Here is a 21,698-nt window from a genome sequence, read left to right as displayed (position 1 = left end):
CCCCCCGCTCGTCCACCCTGCAATGCCCCAGCGCGTACAAACACCGGCGTGTTAAATTAATTAGCACCAACGTGGGCTCAGCCAGGCAATCAACTCTGCTACAGAACCGCATGCGACTGCAGCATGTATTATTGGCCGCTGTTGTGCAGCAACAGCAGCAGCAGCGAGCGCGAAGCAACGCTGAATAATCACTCTTCTGAGCAAACATCACCACCCGCGGGAGGCCTGCGGATATTAGACTTCTCATGAGCCAGAGCAGACACGGATAACGCCTAAGGTTTTCAATATTTATGTGGCTAATAAGAGTTAATAACTTGATAACCCCGCACTCATTTCAAACGTAGAGAAATTATAAGCACGAAAGTCGTGTCACCTCGGGTAATGGGGCATCGTGGCATGGAGATCTTATCTCTCTTGCTTTGTGTGCGGGAGGGCATGGGTGTGATCCCGACCCTGACGATGCCTGCAATACATGGTGGTCTAAAAGCCAGGACACATAGCTTTATTTAACAAACGATTGAAACCGACTTCCATTCACATTAATGCACGCATGAATGATCTTGCAAATGAGTTTAGGACTCATTTAAAGATTACGGATGTAATATGTGAACATTCACCATTTGTGTTTCGTCTGAATTCATTTGGGGTTCTTGGTCGGGTTTTGTAAACAACAGATTCTGTGGTGACCCCACCAAGGAAGAAGAGAAATAAAAGTTGATAATAGATCAAACATTAACGTAAATAATAAACTATTACAATGTTTTAACGCCAGTGTTAAAATAAGTGAAATAACCATCTTTGTGCTGTCTTTTGAGTTTGCATGTTCTCCCTGTGGTCGCATGCATTTTATGTTGCCAAGTTCTGCGGCTTTGCCCTCCACATTTAGAAAACATGCGTTTAGATTATTTGGCTGCATGAATTCCTATTTATGATATAAGCCACTTCGATGAACTATCACGTTTGGCCAAACCGTCTGTGTAAATAGCTCCGTGGGCTTTACCTGGTAAATAAAAACAAATCAACGGGAAACGTCTCTACCCTTGATTCCCGGCGGTGATTCGCGCCCTAACCTAAGGCTACAGGTCACAAGCAGAGGAGCCATCCACTGAGTACGTACGCATGGAGGCGGGTCCACCCAAACGCGTTCGCTTGCGTACGGGGGGGGGGTCTACTGACAATGTGCGTACGCATAGGAAACAAGGGGGGGGGAGCCTCGATAACAATTTGTCTACATGGGCCTTCAAATTAGTTAGATAGTCCGGCGGTGGACTGTCTGTTTGCTTAAACACGTTAATATTATGAATCCTTGATCGTTTCTGCGTGGATTAAATATCGGCCGTTCTATAGGATTCGTGGGGGGGGGGAGGGGGGTGGCTGTAAAAAGTCCGCGTGAGTACCAGGGAGGGGGTGAGGGGTCAAGTTGTGACAGATTGTTGTTGTTGCTGCTGCTTCTGCTGCTACTCAATGGATGGCCCCGAACTCCCAAGTTCGCAACCCGGGCAATGCCACCACGCCTTGTAAACAACCTACCACGTAACAACAACAATCATGAGGCGTCGTCGCTGTGACAGATTGTTCATGACAATACCAATATCAACCCCCTTGAGATGTCCGTTTCTTCACGCAAAAAGTGTACATTGCATTGAGTCTTCTCATCAGCAGTCCGGCTTGCTTGAGCCAATGCTGAACTGGCGGATAGTTTACACGCGGTACAATAAGACCTAGAACGCCCCCCCCCCTATGTAATGCATCACGCGAAGCGGCTGTTGATCGTCTTGTAAGAAAGCACGTAACCTGTTTGACGAGTTACTAAAATTGTTCTCAATAGAAACGTTTTTTTTAAACGTTCTGTAAAAAAAACCAACCGAATGCAACGTTCGCAGTGCCCCGATGCGAGGCACAACAGAGCGCGCCAAGGAGATTCGCTTTGTCACTTGCAAGTAACGTGACACCCTAGGACAACACAACACCACCAGGACAACACATCACCGCCCACTCGAGTTCTCGTTCAATCATCGCCGCCACCGCCGCGGGATTTCCGTCGTGCCCACGCTGCCGGCCCATGGCCAGAGCGAGCAAAACTCGGAAGGCGTGCCAGCAACGTTGGGCCAACAACGTTGGCGCAACGTTGGGCCAACAACGTTGGGAGCAACGTTGGGCCAACAACGTTGGAGCAACGTTGGGCCAACAACGTTGGAGCAACGTTGGGCCAACAACGTTGGAGCAACGTTGGGCCAACAACGTTGGAGCAACGTTGGGCCAACAACGTTGGAGAAACGTTGGGCCAACAACGTTGGAGCAACGTTGGGCCAACAACGTTGGAGCAACGTTGGGCCAACAACGTTGGAGCAACGTTGGGCCAACAACGTTGGAGCAACGTTGGTGCAACAACGTTGGGAGCAACGTTGGGCCAACAACGTTGGAGCAACGTTGGGCCAGCAACGTTGGGCCAACAACGTTGGAGAAACGTTGGAGCAACGTTGGGCCAACAACGTTGGAGAAACGTTGGGCCAACAACGTTGGAGCAACGTTTAAACAACGTTGTTCGAACAACGTTGTTGGAACAACGTTTTGATTTAAAGCTTTCGTGACTGCAGGGATTCATATTATTGGTTCTTTCGGTAAAGTCACGTAGAAGGGAAACAATAAAATAATAAAAATATAAAACAATAAAATTCTCACGACGTTTCGACTGCAACACAAGCAATCACCATCACCTAATGATGATTGCTTGGTGATGATTGCTTGTGTTGCAGTCGAAACGTGAGAATTGTATTGTTTTATATTTTTATTTTTTTATTGTTTCCCTTCTACGTGCTTTTACCGAAAGAACCAAGAATATGGAACAACGTTGTTGTGGGAACCATTGGACCCACGACGTTTTAATGTACGAACTAAAAAAAGAACGAAGTTCCAGGAAGTCTTGCTGCTTTTAACGCCCGTCGTAATAATAACCACAATTATTCCGACGGAAACTCACCAGCACGTTACGTTGGGCATCCGTGGCCTTGCAGAGCGAGGGTTTAGGTTTAGGTCTCTCCGAGATTTGCAGGTAATACAGAAGTTGACAGTCGTAGCTGAGCTCGCTGGCGGATTTGTAGTCAAAAGTTGAGCTTGCTGATGACTGTGTGTGGCCTAGAGATCAGCTCTACGGACAGAGTTGAGTTCACCGGTGCCTGTATGGATGGAGTTAAGTTCACCGGTGGCCCTGTATTTATAGCTGTGGCTACTCGAGGACCTGTTTTTATTGTTTAGGCCACGAGGGGCCCTGTAGCTGTGGTCTAGGTGACTGGTGGCCCTGTAGCTGTGGTCTAGGTGACTGGTGGCCCTGTAGCTGTGGTCTAGGTGACTGGTGGCCCTGTAGCTGTGGTCTAGGTGACTGGTGGCCCTGTAGCTGTGGTCTAGGTGACTGGTGGCTCTGTAGCTGTGGTCTAGGTGACTGGTGGTGCTGTAGCTGTGGTCTAGGTGACTGGTGGCCCTGTAGCTGTGGTCTAGGTGACTGGTGGCCCTGTAGCTGTGGTCTAGGTGACTGGTGGTGCTGTAGCTGTGGTCTAGGTGACTGGTGGCTCTGTAGCTGTGGTCTAGGTGACTGGTGGCCCTGTAGCTGTGGTCTAGGTGACTGGTGGTGCTGTAGCTGTGGTCTAGGTGACTGGTGGCCCTGTAGCTGTGGTCTAGGTGACTGGTGTTGCTGTAGCTGTGGTCTAGGTGACTGGTGGCCCTGTAGCTGTGGTCTAGGTGACTGGTGGCTCTGTAGCTGTGGTCTAGGTGACTGGTGGCGCTGTAGCTGTGGTCTAGGTGACTGGTGGCCCTGTAGCTGTGGTCTAGGTGACTGGTGGCCCTGTAGCTGTGGTCTAGGTGACTGGTGGTGCTGTAGCTGTGGTCTAGGTGACTGGTGGCTCTGTAGCTGTGGTCTAGGTGACTGGTGGCTCTGTAGCTGTGGTCTAGGTGACTGGTGGTGCTGTAGCTGTGGTCTAGGTGACTGGTGGCCCTGTAGCTGTGGTCTAGGTGACTGGTGGCTCTGTAGCTGTGGTCTAGGTGACTGGTGGCCCTGTAGCTGTGGTCTAGGTGACTGGTGGCCCTGTAGCTGTGGTCTAGGTGACTGGTGGCTCTGTAGCTGTGGTCTAGGTGACTGGTGGCTCTGTAGCTGTGGTCTATGTGACTGGTGGCTCTGTAGCTGTGGTCTAGGTGACTGGTGGCTCTGTAGCTGTGGTCTAGGTGAATGGTGGCTCTGTAGCTGGGGTCTAGGTGACTGGTGGCCCTGTAGCTGTGGTCTAGGTGACTGGTGGCCCTGTAGCTGTGGTCTAGGTGACTGGTGGCCCTGTAGCTGTGGTCTAGGTGACTGGTGGCTCTGTAGCTGTGGTCTAGGTGACTGGTGGCTCTGTAGCTGTGGTCTAGGTGACTGGTGGCTCTGTAGCTGTGGTCTAGGTGACTGGTGGCTCTGTAGCTGTGGTCTAGGTGACTGGTGGCTCTGTAGCTGTGGTCTAGGTGACTGGTGGCTCTGTAGCTGTGGTCTAGGTGACTGGTGGCTCTGTAGCTGTGGTCTAGGTGAATGGTGGCTCTGTAGCTGTGGTCTAGGTGACTGGTGGCTCTGTAGCTGTGGTCTAGCTGACTGGTGGCGCTGTAGCTGTGGTCTAGGTGACTGGTGGCCCTGTAGCTGTGGTCTACGTGACTGGTGGCCCTGTAGCTGTGGTCTAGGTGACTGGTGGCCCTGTCGCTGTGGTCTAGGTGACTGGTGGCTCTGTCGCTGTGGTCTAGGTGACTGGTGGCTCTGTAGCTGTGGTCTAGGTGACTGGTGGCGCTGTAGCTGTGGTCTAGGTGACTGGTGGCCCTGTAGCTGTGGTCTAGGTGACTGGTGGCCCTGTAGCTGTGGTCTAGGTGACTGGTGGCTCTGTAGCTGTGGTCTAGGTGACTGGTGGCTCTGTAGCTGTGGTCTAGGTGACTGGTGGCGCTGTAGCTGTGGTCTAGGTGACTGGTGGCCCTGTAGCTGTGGTCTAGGTGACTGGTGGCCCTGTAGCTGTGGTCTAGGTGACTGGTGGCCCTGTAGCTGTGGTCTAGGTGACTGGTGGCCCTGTAGCTGTGGTCTAGGTGACTGGTGGCCCTGTAGCTGTGGTCTAGGTGACTGGTGGCCCTGTAGCTGTGGTCTAGGTGACTGGTGGCCCTGTAGCTGTGGTCTAGGTGACTGGTGGCCCTGTAGCTGTGGTCTAGGTGACTGGTGGCCCTGTAGCTGTGGTCTAGGTGACTGGTGGCCCTGTAGCTGTGGTCTAGGTGACTGGTGGCCCTGTAGCTGTGGTCTAGGTGACTGGTGGCCCTGTAGCTGTGGTCTAGGTGACTGGTGGCCCTGTAGCTGTGGTCTAGGTGACTGGTGGCTCTGTAGCTGTGGTCTAGGTGACTGGTGGCCCTGTAGCTGTGGTCTACGTGACTGGTGGCCCTGTAGCTGTGGTCTAGGTGACTGGTGGCCCTGTAGCTGTGGTCTAGGTGACTGGTGGCCCTGTAGCTGTGGTCTAGGTGACTGGTGGCCCTGTAGCTGTGGTCTAGGTGACTGGTGGCCCTGTAGCTGTGGTCTAGGTGACTGGTGGCCCTGTAGCTGTGGTCTAGGTGACTGGTGGCCCTGTAGCTGTGGTCTAGGTGACTGGTGGCCCTGTAGCTGTGGTCTAGGTGACTGGTGGCCCTGTAGCTGTGGTCTAGGTGACTGGTGGCCCTGTAGCTGTGGTCTAGGTGACTGGTGGCCCTGTAGCTGTGGTCTAGGTGACTGGTGGCCCTGTAGCTGTGGTCTAGGTGACTGGTGGCCCTGTAGCTGTGGTCTAGGTGACTGGTGGCCCTGTAGCTGTGGTCTAGGTGACTGGTGGCCCTGTAGCTGTGGTCTAGGTGACTGGTGGCTCTGTAGCTGTGGTCTAGGTGACTGGTGGCGCTGTAGCTGTGGTCTAGGTGACTGGTGGCCCTGTAGCTGTGGTCTAGGTGACTGGTGGCCCTGTAGCTGTGGTCTAGGTGACTGGTGGCCCTGTAGCTGTGGTCTAGGTGACTGGTGGCCCTGTAGCTGTGGTCTAGGTGACTGGTGGCCCTGTAGCTGTGGTCTAGGTGACTGGTGGCCCTGTAGCTGTGGTCTAGGTGACTGGTGGCCCTGTAGCTGTGGTCTAGGTGACTGGTGGCCCTGTAGCTGTGGTCTAGGTGACTGGTGGCCCTGTAGCTGTGGTCTAGGTGACTGGTGGCCCTGTAGCTGTGGTCTAGGTGACTGGTGGCCCTGTAGCTGTGGTCTAGGTGACTGGTGGCTCTGTAGCTGTGGTCTAGGTGACTGGTGGCGCTGTAGCTGTGGTCTAGGTGACTGGTGGCCCTGTAGCTGTGGTCTAGGTGACTGGTGGCCCTGTAGCTGTGGTCTAGGTGACTGGTGGCCCTGTAGCTGTGGTCTAGGTGACTGGTGGCCCTGTAGCTGTGGTCTAGGTGACTGGTGGCCCTGTAGCTGTGGTCTAGGTGACTGGTGGCCCTGTAGCTGTGGTCTAGGTGACTGGTGGCCCTGTAGCTGTGGTCTAGGTGACTGGTGGCCCTGTAGCTGTGGTCTAGGTGACTGGTGGCCCTGTAGCTGTGGTCTAGGTGACTGGTGGCCCTGTAGCTGTGGTCTAGGTGACTGGTGGCCCTGTAGCTGTGGTCTAGGTGACTGGTGGCCCTGTAGCTGTGGTCTAGGTGACTGGTGGCCCTGTAGCTGTGGTCTAGGTGACTGGTGGCCCTGTAGCTGTGGTCTAGGTGACTGGTGGCCCTGTAGCTGTGGTCTAGGTGACTGGTGGCCCTGTAGCTGTGGTCTAGGTGACTGGTGGCCCTGTAGCTGTGGTCTAGGTGACTGGTGGCCCTGTAGCTGTGGTCTAGGTGACTGGTGGCCCTGTAGCTGTGGTCTAGGTGACTGGTGGCCCTGTAGCTGTGGTCTAGGTGACTGGTGGCCCTGTAGCTGTGGTCTAGGTGACTGGTGGCCCTGTAGCTGTGGTCTAGGTGACTGGTGGCCCTGTAGCTGTGGTCTAGGTGACTGGTGGCCCTGTAGCTGTGGTCTAGGTGACTGGTGGCCCTGTAGCTGTGGTCTAGGTGACTGGTGGCCCTGTAGCTGTGGTCTAGGTGACTGGTGGCCCTGTAGCTGTGGTCTAGGTGACTGGTGGCCCTGTAGCTGTGGTCTAGGTGACTGGTGGCCCTGTAGCTGTGGTCTAGGTGACTGGTGGCCCTGTAGCTGTGGTCTAGGTGACTGGTGGCCCTGTAGCTGTGGTCTAGGTGACTGGTGGCCCTGTAGCTGTGGTCTAGGTGACTGGTGGCCCTGTAGCTGTGGTCTAGGTGACTGGTGGCCCTGTAGCTGTGGTCTAGGTGACTGGTGGCCCTGTAGCTGTGGTCTAGGTGACTGGTGGCCCTGTAGCTGTGGTCTAGGTGACTGGTGGCCCTGTAGCTGTGGTCTAGGTGACTGGTGGCCCTGTAGCTGTGGTCTAGGTGACTGGTGGCCCTGTAGCTGGTGTCTGCACGTGACTGGTGTCTGCACGTGACTGGTGTCTGCACGTGACTGGTGTCTGCACGTGACTGGTGTCTGCACGTGACTGGTGTCTGCACGTGACTGGTGTCTGCACGTGACTGGTGTCTCTATCGCCGCGTAGTTCTGGCCACCTGACTCCCGCGCAAGGTGAGACGACTCGGAGACGACACGTGCCCGTGACCGACCAATCAGAAGGGGAGACCACGTTTTGGCGGCAAAAGCGCGGCGGCGCGAAGGCTCCGCGTCGACGTGCAGCGCCACACTGACGGCGGTGGGCGACGTCCGCGCAAACAAAATAATCCCTGCGCCACAACACATTGTCATCACTTGCGATTTCGGAATTGTCTTCGTTTTTTGTGTGTGTTTGTCGGGTCGCCGCCGTGGCAGCTTGTCCTTCCACGGCTGTAAGATGAGAATGGCTGTGTTTTTGCTGAAGCGTTCGGTGTCGCGACGCGCGTGTATCCGTCCGCGTTCACGTCGTGAGGAGACAACGCCGCCGCCGCTTCTCACCTATCCCCTGCGTCGTCGTAGCCTCCACGGCACTCAACGCCAAGTAAACTCGCTTCATCTCCGTCGGAACTCGCGCCTTTCTTCTCGGTACGTGGCATTCGCGGGGCATTGTGACGTCGAGTTTCAGTGATCGATGGAACAAATTCCCCCGACTGCAATGGGTGGAATATTTCACCTCACGGGTTCCCCTCGCGTGAGCCGAGGCGCCTCCGCTCGCGAGGTGGATGTGGGTTGAGCGTTATATTTGACGAAGCTTTTCGACGGATAGATAGACTAAAACGGACGGGCAGAATATACAAAAGGATGTCCTTAGGCTATAATGGAAAACGAATTTTTTTACAGGTTATGTAATGGAGAGCGGAGTGCCCATAAACTTTCGGTGAAAATGGAATGTCTGGACATGCCGTTTTCCCCAATGTAGTGAATATACTGAAATGCCATTTTCCTCACATTTAAGTGTGGTTTTAAGTAATTTAGTTTAATCTAAGTATTATACAATCGTTTTATCAATGTATTTATACTGGAGAAATCCGATGAGCTGAAAAGCTCTTTTTCACATATGTCCAGTGGGAGCGGGTCAGAAATTAGGTTTTCGTATCCAAGAAAATCATTTAATCTCGGCATATTTTTCACAAAGTTCCTGTGTTTTTTTAAAAGTGATTTTTCTTTTTTCTTAAAAGAGGTTAATGCTAAAAACGTCCGCTGTATAGCCAAGGTCACAAATCCGCTCCATATGCTGTATCACCAGCCAACACTTCTCAACCCCAGCAGAGTTTGAAGTGTCATACTGTATATCTCTGATCCACCACCCTTTAGTCACAAATCTCCGATCCACAACCCTTTCATCACATCTCTTGTGATCCAGCAGCCCTTGCGTTACAAATTGTATACACCAACTCTGTCGTCACAATTGTCTGTGGTCCACCAACCCTTTCCTCCTCCAAACTACTAAATCATAGGTGCTGAATGCCAAAGCAAGATTTGAAGTAGCCGTGGTTGGTGGCATGAGGCTCCTGCATTGACAAGCATATACTGCACATGCAGTCACACTCGCACGCTCATTAGGACACATTCACGCATAATTTCGCACAAGCGCACACTTCCATAGTAATATTCTAATACCATGTCTTAACGTAAAATGGAAATGGCATCACTATGTTGTGACATTACTTTGTAGATGAATATGAATCGTGATTTTTGCTTGACAAGAAATTGTGTTTTCCCGGGCCAATCTTTTAAACAAACTTAATACTGTACAATTGAGAATGCATCCCTGGTGATGAATAGGTACGTGGCATGTAAAATGTTTTGGCTTTGGAACGTGTGAACAGGTCGGCCCCGTAATTATTGATTTGAGATGATGTGAGCTGCGGTGTATTTGTGTGTGTTTGTGTGGTGACGTTGATTCAACTCGGGACACGAAAGCGATGGCAGCGGCTGTGAGGAGAGAAGCCGCCAAGAGCCGTGGGGCCGTGCAGCCCAACGTGTACGACTTCGAGACGCAGGACAACTTCCAGAGCGGCGACTTTAACGGGGACCTGCAGAGAGGTGCTCCCGGAGGTCCGCGTGGGCTCTGGAGCACTTGGGGGGTTTCCTCAGGGTCATTAAGCTGAGGTTCTTGGGTTTGATCATCGACTTGTATAATGTTATTCATATATTTATGTACGGAGAGTTCGAAAGGCTGTTCATATAGTGGGGGGGGGGGGGGGGGGGTTAAGAGAGTTCTCGGTCATCTTAATCTACTGAGAGCACTTATGGACCTCAGTGTACTTAAATTTGTTGTAGTTGGAACAAAAAATATATTTTATTGGTTTGCAAAATTCTGCTTATTTAAAAAAATTATAGTCATGTCATATAACTTACTATGTAGATTTTTTATTTATTTTATATGTGAACGTTTTATTTTTGTATTAGCTCCACTAATAGCAATTTATGTTTAATTTTGTGATGGGCCATGTAATGATCTGACTAAATAAGTGTCTTGAACCATCCCCCAGCCAACGCAGCCAAACCATTAAATTGTCACGTGTATATTTTGAAGCTCAGGATCTTTTCCCAGATGATGTTTGGCATATTTCCAAACGAAACATAGATATTGATAATTTGGTTGTGAGAATTGCTGTTCAACTACTGGACATCTGTGAACAAGCTTTATAGCTCATCGCACCTCTGATTAGCACAGTTTGCTATGTTGGCTACGTACTGTGCGAAAGAAGTTCAACATACATAAAAAAAGATTCTGACTTACCGTAGAGCTGAAACTAATAATTGGCATGTTAAACCATTTGTAAATGTGACGGCTACATTTTTTTATTCACGACACATTTGGTAGAATCAATAAGTGGCCTCACCAAAAGATATTTTGTGAATCATGATATTGAATACGAATAGTCATGTGAAAGGTTCCACGAACAGTGTATGTATAATTTGCAGATGTACGTATGCATCTGTTTCCCATCATGATGTGTATGTATAGCACTGACATGCTTGATTCAAGTTTCAATTACGTTATGTGTGTTTGTTTCACTGATAATGCCTTCAAGTAATGTGTACCGTGTATGTTTCCCTCAACCTTGTGCAAACACAGATGAAAAGCCACAGGGGTCATCACGTAAGACACAGAAGCGAGCGGCTCCTGCGCTTGTGCCTGACGTGGCGGAGCCAGACGAAGAGACTGACACACTAGAAGCCAATGTCGGGTGTGCTACACTCACACCCATACAGACTAGGCGGACAGAATAAGCTATTTAAATTGGTCATATTGAGAGGTATAGCAATGAATTGTAATATGGTTTGCATGGGCAGGTAATGTGATGTTCTCCAAAATTCTGGCTTCTTTGCCCATTGAGGTGGGGGAGATGGATAAAGATGGAGCTATAATACATGACAAATATATACAATTAATGGTGGCGTTTTGTTGAAAGCTTTACAATAAAATATCACAAGCATAAAACCATTTTGTAGATGAGGTTCAAAATGTCGCACTTGAAGAAGAGACCTGCTTTTAAAGTATGAAAAAGGGAATGCACCTAGGTAGGTGTTATAACTTAATATTATCAGAGAATTGGGATCAATTGGAACAAATTTAGTGGATCTATTTAATGTGTTTATAGAAAAATAAAATGCCTCAATCATAAAATGATGCCTCTAATTGTATTATAAATGGTGATGAAATTGACTTAAAGAATACATTCTCTTCTTCACGATATAAATATTCATGATGGTCATTGGTAACAGTATTATTGAACCACATGAGCAAGTTGGATTTAGGCAAGGTTTCTCTACAATTGACCACATACTACCAATCGGTAAAAAATGATGGAGTCCTCTAAGCTCTCAACCAAAGCCTAAATACAAATAAATTTTTGAACCTATTATTTACAAAAATGGAATCGCTGCATTCAGAGTGCATAATAAAAGTAGCACATTACATATTAGAAGAGGATTCAGACAATGAGATAGGCTTTTGCCATTATTATATACAACATGAGAAGATATTTCCCTAAAATTGTATAGGAGAAATAAATGCGTAACAATAAGCAGAGAAAATATTAGCCATTGCAGTTTTTCTGATGGCATAGTCATTGTACAAAGAAATGTAAATTAACTACAGGAAAATATAGAAAAACTTAATAAACAAGGCTGCAAAGTGGTTCAAGATAAATCGACACCTGAAGAGGGACAATACTTGAAAACATTAGAATATGTGTATATAGGGCAGTGATTGATGGTGGATTGGAATCAGATTTATAAAATGAAGATGCCAATAGCTTCATAGAGGTTAAATCCAATTATTAATGTTGTTGAACCAGAACAAACATAGTTTCATTGTGGTTTAATCTTGGTCTTGTTATAAGTTTGAGTTTTTTGTGTTGCAAGTTGTGAAGTACAGTATTTTACATGGTTTAAAAATTGTGCTTGTATTACAGGGGAGATGTGCAATCGATGCTGGAGCGATTTAGCTGTAAGTATGCCTGGTTTAATTTAAACATGGAATACATTTCTATTATTTGAAGATATTACCAAAATCTAGATGCCTCCAGTGGACTAAAACCATCAAAGCTTTAATTAAAACAAGCAACCTGTGGGCATAACATTATTTATCTGCTAAAAGCAATGACTAGATTAATTTTAGAATGGAATAAATATATTGTCATGTAGTCTCCTGTAATTAAATGCAAGTGCGCTAATATATTAAATCAACGGGACTTTATAACACAGTATGCATATAAGCCATTTAAATATTCATCTCCCTGCAGGTCAATGAATTGTCACAATTTGAGTCATGATTCGACTCGAATATTTTTTTGCCCATATAGTTCAGTGGAATCTGGTAGTTTGCAGAGTTTCAATGGACCTCCAGCTGTTTTTTCTAAACAAGTACACTCTAGACCACAGTCAATTATAAGCCAGATTCCACACATTTTTATTTTATAAATGAACAATTCTAATATAAAATGTTATTGTATGTGATTGGGTCAAGACCTCACTACAGTGTTAAAATCCCTGTCATAACACCACAACAAGACTTTGATGCTATGGTCGAAGCCCACAAATTTGCTCCACCATAGCATGCCCTTCAGGATCTTTTCACATCAGCCATGATCTTATTTCTGCAAAAATAGGCAGAGTTGTAGATGTAAAATGTCAGTTTTCTAAACTAGTCTTAAATGAATAGCTATGAGGATTGCAGTTTACATTTTCTATTGTAACTTCAAAACTTTTTACCTATCCATTGTCATTGAGGTAAAGCGCCTTGAGATCTTGGAAAGGCAATATATAAGCCGTAAATATTATAATTGATCAAATGTGTGAATTAGTATAACTGCTGCGTCACCTATAACTCGACAAGCGTCGCTGAAATTGAACATGGGTCTATTCTACTTTTAACACTCGTGATCCCAAATTGGGCAGTACAGTGAATAAGATATGATACTGAGCGTTAGGCTTGCTCATTTTTTACCACACTTTTCTCCTCTACAATGGCCACCATGAAGTGCTCCATGGCCACCATGAAATGCCAAAATTGCCCCTTGGAATATTATGCATCCCCTGCCTCAGCATAACGCATGACCACCTGAAGCACTTTGGACTTCACTGTACGGCTTCCTAGCACCCACCCAAGTGCCCCTCAGTTGCAGTTCCTGGAAAGGAAGTTGAGCTATTTAGCCAGTTAATCATGTCAGGTGCCTGACAGAAGGGCCTACCCCTGACAAAGGTCTGTTTCCCAGTGGGCTTACAGATGTAGGCCATGTGAGTGATTGACTCATTTAAAGTCTGATAAGATGGGTTCTGAAAGGCAGAGCCCTTTAAAATTGGCATGCCATGCCAGAAGCCTCTTAAGGGTGAGGTCGAGCAGGATCATGACAATCCTATAAAAAAAGCCCAGGTAAAAAAATTGGAAGCTTTAGCAAAAATCCCTCCCTGCTACCCTTGGCAGCATTTATAGCATAGCTAGGCCTATGGATTAGGCTAGGGTTAGGGGCCACAATTACAGGTAACATCTCGTTTTATGGGTCTGAAGGTTACATTGTTATCACAAATTATATACTTCCGAGGACAACCCATGATACAAAGCAGAATCAATGCTTTCACTTTTTTAGTAGTATAGCAATGTCAATGACAGTGATGTTTTGGGAAATAGTTGTTCAGAACAGAAAAGGCACAGGATTATGACGTTTTCTATTTTTGATGCATCACTTGGTAAACGTCTCCAGATATGTCATTACCCTGCTGACGTTTTGCTTTTAATAAGAGTCAATGCTTGAACTGTTTGCCTCCCACTTTATATATTTAATGTATAAAAATATTACATTAATTTCAGCCTGTACATTGATACCACTGTCAATGCAGTGCCTGGATTTTTTTTATTGTTATGGGACATTTCGACTTCTGGATTGGTTGCACCTAAACACGTGGGTTCAACTGATGTTACATAGGGGTTTGTTTGGCTTGCTTATCATTTATCTCCCACGGAAGGATGAGGGCATATTTTCCAACATCACCATAATTCGCAGGGTTTTAGCGCAAAAATATGAGGGGCAGTAGAGTTTAACTTCACATTTTCTGTCCCCATTGACTTTTTTCTCCAAATAAAATATTATGTTACTCCAGATTATTAAGATTTATCCATGATCCTTTTGATTACAGTACAACTTTATCAGTTGTTTTGGTGGTACTATCCCCTGCCACCCTGTTCCCCTGGGTGATTTCCAATCACAGAGGAGAATGTCATAACTACTTCGGCCTCCGTTCTTTTAGCCTGTATAATGACATACACATGCAAAACACATTTCAAAACATGCATTCCATTAGGCAAACTGTAAAAGTAAATGCTTGTTACTAGCTTCATTGTGACAATATTACAGAGTTTAGCATCAAGGCATTTCTTATATGTGGCAAGTCTCAAATAAACTGGTTTTACCTATTACGATTAGGTAGTCATTTAACATTGGGGAAAAAAACTCAAACTTTATGATCGCTGGACTGATGACCAGTTAGCAAAGTAGTGTTTTACTGAATTGCCAATGTCCCCTTCAGCAGAACATGGTCTGCATAATAAACATGTATTTCATGGTTAAAGACAGTGCATATCAATAAATTACCCTAGGTTGTGTATCATGAGCTGCTGATGTACTTTTGAAGTATGGTTTACTGAGGGAAATGCATTTTTGAGTGAACTTTTGAGGGGGTTATGTCCTTGAACATGTCGAAACATCACATTGTTGCAGCTGATCTATGTAAAAAGGTAAACGTCAAAGTTGAAATTGCAAAAGATGCTCTTTCAATGTTTACAAACTTTGCTATTCTTTAATGCTGTACAAAAATGCATCCTTGAAATCTTAAGAATGATCTACATCAATGACAATGCTCCAGAAGAGTTGCTCTCGATATAGCTTCCAACAGAAAGAGCATTTGCATTGCTCTAACGACACGGGCAGTGCATTTTGATCATCATTTCACTTTGACTCCAAAAACTTGATGGTGCCTAGCTTAAATCAAGCTGGGAACAGATATATAAAATGAAAAATGGTCTTGCAGAAACTGATTTTATCTTCAACTCTTAAGAGGGATTGGTAGTTATATTTTTTAAAAATGTGCACATGTTTTTAGGGTTATTTTAAAGGGTTGTTCCACTGTGATCAGTGCATTAACAATTATCAAAAGAGTATTTCTGTGCTTGCTGCATGATTTTGAATGCTAGCGGACATCAGCAAAGCAGTGCAGGCTAAGAGAAAGCGACTGGAGATGTTCACAAAGGCCTCACTCAAAAGCAGTAACCAGAAGATAGAGAGCATCTGGAAAACACAGCAACAGGAGAGGTAACCGTGGCCTTATTTCCAAAACCATCGTTCATCTGCTGGGCAAATCCAGTGTTGCAGTCGAAACGTGAGAATTTTATTGTTTTATATATATTTTTATTGTTTCCCTTCAATGTGACTTTATTGAAAGAACCAATAATATAAATCCAGTACAGTTTTAGGATTCCCAGCCAGGTATTTCGATGTTAGTGTTATGATTTCAAAATTGACATGGCTGGTGCTTAAATTCTACATTGTTGTATATCTTTATAGTGGAGAATTGCCTTCAAAACCAACTTTGAGTAATGTATCTTGAAATTCAGCAGGGCAGTTTTGTCAACTGATATAATTCAGCAGGCCAATGTAAATCCAGGGTGACTCAGGAAATGTTTTTGCCTATGGGGTGTGATTTCGGTCCTGAAGAGTGACACATCTGTGGACCTGTGATTTTGCTAGAACCATATCGAGATGACATTTGATCAGAAATGGTATTGAGACTCCTGCTCATTGTGTATCATGCCCATATTGCACAAGCGATGCACTCTTTTGCTAGAGGAGACATAACCTTCCCAGATATAGTAATATAATAGATTTCCGGGTTGTTTGACTTGGTCTATAGAAACAGTACAGCATGTGACCAAGCTGATCCACTGACTAACCATTGCATGCACTGGGTATGTGTCAAATTCAATTGAGATCAATGTAAGCATGCAGCTTGACAGTATATTTGCCACTGTTTAATTAAAAAAAATACTTCATGTTTTTTTACACATTGCAGGCATAACGTGAGCGAAGAGTTTGGCCGTCAAATCTTTGGAATTTTGCAGCAGTGGGAGAATGATATCCACAAGACCAAGGATCAAGAAGAAAAGCTCATGGTGAGAGTACAGGGATGAGGGAGTGGGTACTTAAAAGTTATGTTTAATTGCTAATCAGTAAAATTGTTTAAAAAAATGTATGAGTCCTGATTATTTCCACTGAATCTTAAATTGCACACTGGATTTAGCACATCACGAATACAAAACAGGTACATTTCGCATGTGTTTAATGCATTATCATTTTAATAATAAATCTATTCAGGATAGCTTATTGAGTTTCAGGAATTTTAGTGCAGTCCTATTTGGATTGCGTGGCCCGCATACGACGTAAAATCACCGAAACTCCACCCAGATTTTTCAGAGGCCGAATTGCTGTGTTTTCTGTTAACGGCACACAAAATGCTCTACTGATGACTATCATCTTCATATCCAAACAAAACCCTGCTTATTCTCTCATTGTCATTCACATGCGTTCTGATTGGTAGCAGCCAACGCCTTGCTTCCCCCCCTTACATCACGTCCAGGGAGGGGGGAGGGGCTGCGTGGGGGGGCAAAGTGGACACGGAGATGGGGGCTTAGGGGACCTTTGGGGAGGCGCGTGGGGAGGGGGGCATATCCATTGTGGGGGTAATTAAGAGTTGCACGGGCAGGGGAGGGGATGTTGCGGTAGGGGCGTTGCTCAGTTTTAGATTTGAAGCTTTCGTGACTGCAAGAATCCATACTCTTTGGTTCTATTGTTATTTTATTTTTACCTACGTGACTTTACCGAATAGAACCAAAGAGTGCGTTGCTCAGTTATGGGTACTTGTACGAGTCTTAAACATAAAAATAAGCATGTGAATAACCATTCCTACAGCTGATAGATTGCAAACCTGTGTCGTCAAACTTTAGAGTTAACTTGGAAATGTAAGGAGTAACTGGTATTTGAAATATAAATTACCAAAATTATAAATTGAGTTGTACATTTAATAAAGCAGCAGAAACATTTTTATGGTTGGAAGGGTGGAAGCTGGGGATCAGCGTTTTACTCAAGTGTAACCTGAAGAGTCTACGAGCTTTCAGCTGTCACAGTTTTAACTACTGCAACCCTGTATACAATTCCAGACCTACACATCAAAGAGCTTTGCACAGATACAATTACGATTGAAGGCTATGTGATATCTTAAAATAAGATGTGCACTTGGGCGATGTGTCCCAGGTTATTAGACATGCGTTTGAAGCTCGTCTATATTTGCCAGTCCGCAGTAGACTTTTTGATTTCTTGGACCATATGAATATAATTTTTGTATCTGTCTTAAATGCCTATAGTCTAATACACAATCATGCAAATGCTCTGTGATCATGTGCACAATATTACGTGTACTTTTTATTTTGGAAAACACTTTTGTGAAGAATTATAGGTGTCTGTGTCTTTAAGGCGAATTGCTTCCCCAACTATAATATACTGTTGTCAGGTAAAAAAGATATGCACTTGGCCATTTAATTATGGAGCCTCTTATGATGCACATAAATACTGGAATATAATATGTAAAATACTGCCATGGTGTCATGTTTAGCACACTGGACTTGCAATCCAGAGTCATGGATCTGATTCGATCTCTGAGCATGGCAGTTGAAACAATGGGCACGTTTCTTTAATCCCCGCCCCCCCCCACCTGTCTAGCCAGAAATATTCTTAAGTACACCACAGTCGATTGGCAGGTCACGTGTGGTGGGGTAAAGTATTGGTACTCCCTCTCTTCCAAGATGTCTGGCCAGTGTGGAAGATGAGGTCACAATACCGTATAAGGTGGCTTTCTAGAGCTCCCTCTATTGAAGGCCCTCCCACCAGGAGTTATGTGAGCAAGCGATTGCAGGGTTGTACTTTTGCAATATGGTAGCAAACGATATGCGTTGAAGGGAAAGTTGTATTGTTGGGTTATGCTGATGAGGTTTAAAATACAAGGGCAAGGTTGATGGAAATTTAATGGTAAATTATTTTGGGAGTGTGATCGTTGGGTAAGGGAAGAAACTATTGGATGGAAGTGGAACTCGGACTGATAAGGGGAGAGGAGGTGATAGGTTGGTCTATGTGGAGTCTTAGGAAGGAACTTCACCATAACATTTAATGGAAATCTATATTTCTTATCTTCCTGTATAATAAACAAAAAGATGTGCATCCTTTTGGTCACAGTGTAAGGGTATTGTTATTTTACCAAGGCTACTTCCTTGTGCCACCCATTCCTAACCCTTCACGGGACTGTAACCGAATGCAGACTGCATTCAGAAGCACAAGGCACTTTTGTTTGCATTGTGTTGTGGTTTTGATTGGAAATCATCCAAAGATCCTACAGTACAGCCCTCCGACAGTACAGCCCTCCGGGCTGAAGAACAGCGTGTGTGCACTAAAGAATAGGTCAATGCTTGACAGGTCGGGCGGGGTGCCACTGAGTGGGCTGGGTTGGGATAAGGGCATTGGGTACATGGTTCCATTAGGCTGCACTGCAAGTGCGAGGGAAAGATGGTGTACATTGACGAACTGATGTGTTTTGGTAACATTTTGGAGCCTTCGTGGTGTTAGAATGTAATTGGTTGTGGGGGCTGTGTTTAATCTAGAGCATAGAGGGGTTTTGAATGTCCAATACATGCCTTCAGAAAATTGAAACCACACGGATAACCCTGTGTACTCGTGAATTGGCATTCACCACAGGACAAATTCCAGTTTTACTGTATTCTCAAAAAAAATGTGGCCTTCATTTGTGCACAACAAAAAGCTTGGGAGGAATATGTATCGACACTGTACAGATTAAAGTTTGTGGACAGTGGATGGATTGTTCATACCCTGGATGTTTACTGTTTAAATCCTTTAAAATAAGTTTCATAGGAATTGAACGATAATTCACTAAAACCTTAGTTAGCCGGATTTCGCACTTGGCCAAACAAGTTGCACTCTTGTAAATGAGACCATAACACACCAATACCCTAATCCCACTTCTGGCTTGCATTTTTTTGCATCGGTGACCAGGCTGAAACCATTCAACTGGCTTTGCTTGAGAAACCAGTTTAAACAGTGTCCTCAGCACCTTGCACATGTAAGAGCAAATTAATGTAAACTTAAGAGCAATACGGAGTTGAGTTGGTGTCTTATTGCAAATAATGTAGTGGCGGCTGCAATGTGGCACATTATAGGTACATAGTTGACCATCTCCTGACTGTGTAGAACATGGTGCGGCAGCAACAGAAGCTGTTCCAGCAGACACGTGTGGTGCAGGCGCAGCGCCTCAAGTCCATCCAGGAGCTTCACGAGCGCTACATCAAGGTTCGTTCCATCGGCCAGAATTTCAAGTTTGTGTAAAGTTTTGTCATTCATGAGCTTAAAACCCTGCGATGTGTTTTTTTTTTGTGAAGCACAAAGTTCCCCACATTTAGCATTACAGGATTCCAAGGCAAGTGCTGTTACGGTACACCAAACAACGGTACAGCCGGCACCACACTTAAGCCGCCTTTTATTTTCCCAGTGCTGATTATGAGTACACCATTATCGGTACCTATTTTTGGCTGAGTCGAACTTGGAGAGGCACAGATCACTGACATTGTAGCAGTATGCATGAATACTACCTGATTGTGAAGCATGAATGGAGCCTGAAACTTCTTGATCACAGGATCATTTGTGAAAAGACTGACATTCCCATACGTGTGGCCACCCAATTGAGTAGGTCCAGCCCAGTGGTCATAAAGAATTCAACCACCGTGTGCAAATCCTCACGCACCCACCTAAAGTATACACCTACAAAGCACTTTTTTTATTTTCCCAAGAATCTTGGAGATCATCCAATCCGCTTTAAAAGACAAACCTTCCGCATTGTACACTTTGACACCTCCTGGTGCTGGACTTGCAGCACCAGCCAAGGTTCATCCTCCAAAGTTGGTCAATGTTGGAGGACATATTGCTGTCACTTAAGTATCCACTGGTGACTAGCGCGAACTGCTGTGTATCTGTAAGAGGGAAAGGTTATATGTGCCTTTGTTTCCCGGCCCTCTTCTGCTCTCAATTACCAACTCTACCGTTTACTCCCCTAATGACAAAATGGAGCCCATCCCAAATTTACTGCTCCTGAAAAGTAATCTTCTCCTTGCCTCTTTTCCTCTTTTTATTATCTACCAGAGCTGTCTCTTCCTCATATTCCATTTTTATCATCCTCAATTTTTGAGGTCCTGCAGTAAAAAATCCTTATCCTCATTAGGGTGGCCCTTAGAATTATGATACTTTAAGCCAATATATTTTCCCTTTTGTCCTCTTCCTTGTGCTCCAGCAGCTAGTAGAGTGCCACTTGAATATTTGTGGTCATGCGTCCTTTGGGTTCCCACTGCTAATTTCCTGGGGATTTTTCAAATGGAACACCCAATAATTGGAAACCAGTGGTTACCTAGGCCAGTGGTTCACAGCCTTATAGTTGTGAGCTTTTGTTTTCTTTATCAATTCAAATATTTTTCACGAAAAATCCCTTAAGACAGAACATCTGATTTGTAAGGGTGTCCTCGGTAACCCTGTTTACCCCCAACCAGACCTATCAACACCCAAATGCAAAGCTGCACTTATTATTAACCTGGGTGTATTCCACGAATGTAAAAAAATAAAAAAATGTTTTATTGCAACTGTACTGTAAAATAACAGGAAAATGTAATTCCTGTGTTCAGATCCATAATCTCTGCACCATGTTTTAAATTCCACGAGCAAACTGGGCTGTATACAGTCAGGTCTCAGAGTATGCTACGGGGGTTAGATTCCATGTACTCCTGCGTAAGCGCAAATTCGTGTAAGTTGGGGTTCGCCTATACGAGTGTAGAATATAAAATGTAAGAGTTTATCAAATGTATATAAATGCTTAATAAAGTACTGTACAGTAAATGATTTGCTAATCTGTATATGATAAATACAAAAGGTGCAGGCTGGATGGACTCGTTTCTTGCGCGGGCGATAGAGTTACACGCCATCAAATCCACATACGCGTGATGGCAGGGAGTGATTTGACTCCTCGCTTCCCGCCCCGTGCATGTAGCGAAAATACGAGTCACAAGTGTATGAATAGGGGTCAGTCGCATATGAGCGGGTCCGTGTACTCTACTCGTGTACTCTGAGACCTTACTGTAATGTTATAATAGAGTAATAATTCCAAAATAGTGCTTTATTGTTCCATAAATAATATAATCAATTGTCATGATCCAGGTTTTAAATCATGAGGCTCCTACACTACCACAGGTAATCCTGGTTCCACTGCAGATTATTTAATATTCTAATTTCCAGGACTTGGAGGACCTGGAGGGTTCACACAACCAGCAGCTGCCATGTGTTCAGAGTGAACTGCGCAAGGATATGGCCTTGCTACAGAAAAAGCTGCTCATGGACACGGTTGGTTACACTTTCCACAAGCAATGTGACATCGACTTTTAAAAATAATGCTGTACTTACGCTTCACTGCTTATTTTATCTCTTCAGCTAACACTTATCCAGGCAGAAAACTACAGCACTAAATGCCTGGCCCTATCATTGGCATTTTCGCATTGAGTCACTGTATGAAATAGGGATACACTGCA

The 21,698-nt window shown here is 45.4% G+C and overlaps 2 protein-coding genes across 4 annotated transcripts in view; one reads left to right on the top strand and one right to left on the bottom strand.

The window, feature by feature from the left end:
* Positions 1-3,015, bottom strand: part of LOC116944572 (protein kinase C and casein kinase substrate in neurons protein 2-like) — a 90,447-nt gene extending 87,432 nt beyond the window's left edge. Inside the window, exon 1 of the mRNA XM_076068622.1 lies at positions 2,981-3,015. Coding sequence (XP_075924737.1) covers positions 2,981-3,000 — 20 coding nt within the window. The 5' untranslated portion in view covers positions 3,001-3,015. The remainder of the gene's footprint in view (positions 1-2,980) is intronic.
* LOC116944574 (synaptonemal complex protein 3) overlaps positions 1-21,698 on the top strand; it is a 33,713-nt gene that overhangs the window by 8,827 nt on the left and 3,188 nt on the right. Inside the window, exons 1-8 of one of the 3 annotated variants that reach the window (XM_032958278.2) lie at positions 7,817-8,092; positions 9,431-9,553; positions 10,593-10,704; positions 11,935-11,969; positions 15,210-15,327; positions 16,085-16,184; positions 19,324-19,422; positions 21,409-21,513. In XM_032958278.2, the coding sequence (XP_032814169.1) occupies positions 9,433-9,553; positions 10,593-10,704; positions 11,935-11,969; positions 15,210-15,327; positions 16,085-16,184; positions 19,324-19,422; positions 21,409-21,513 (690 nt within the window). In that variant the 5' untranslated portion in view covers positions 7,817-8,092; positions 9,431-9,432. Of the gene's footprint in view, positions 1-7,816; positions 8,093-9,430; positions 9,566-10,592; positions 10,705-11,934; positions 11,970-15,209; positions 15,328-16,084; positions 16,185-19,323; positions 19,423-21,408; positions 21,514-21,698 lie in introns of those variants that run through there. The other 2 variants (XM_032958276.2, XM_076068623.1) reach the window with 2 other exon arrangements.

Source organism: Petromyzon marinus, chromosome 21, assembly GCF_048934315.1.
Source record: "Petromyzon marinus isolate PM22_M1 ecotype Great Lakes invasive population chromosome 21, UKy_Petmar_22M1.pri1.0, whole genome shotgun sequence".
Lineage (NCBI taxonomy): Eukaryota > Metazoa > Chordata > Hyperoartia > Petromyzontiformes > Petromyzontidae > Petromyzon > Petromyzon marinus.
This window is presented reverse-complemented; position numbering and strand designations above follow the sequence as displayed.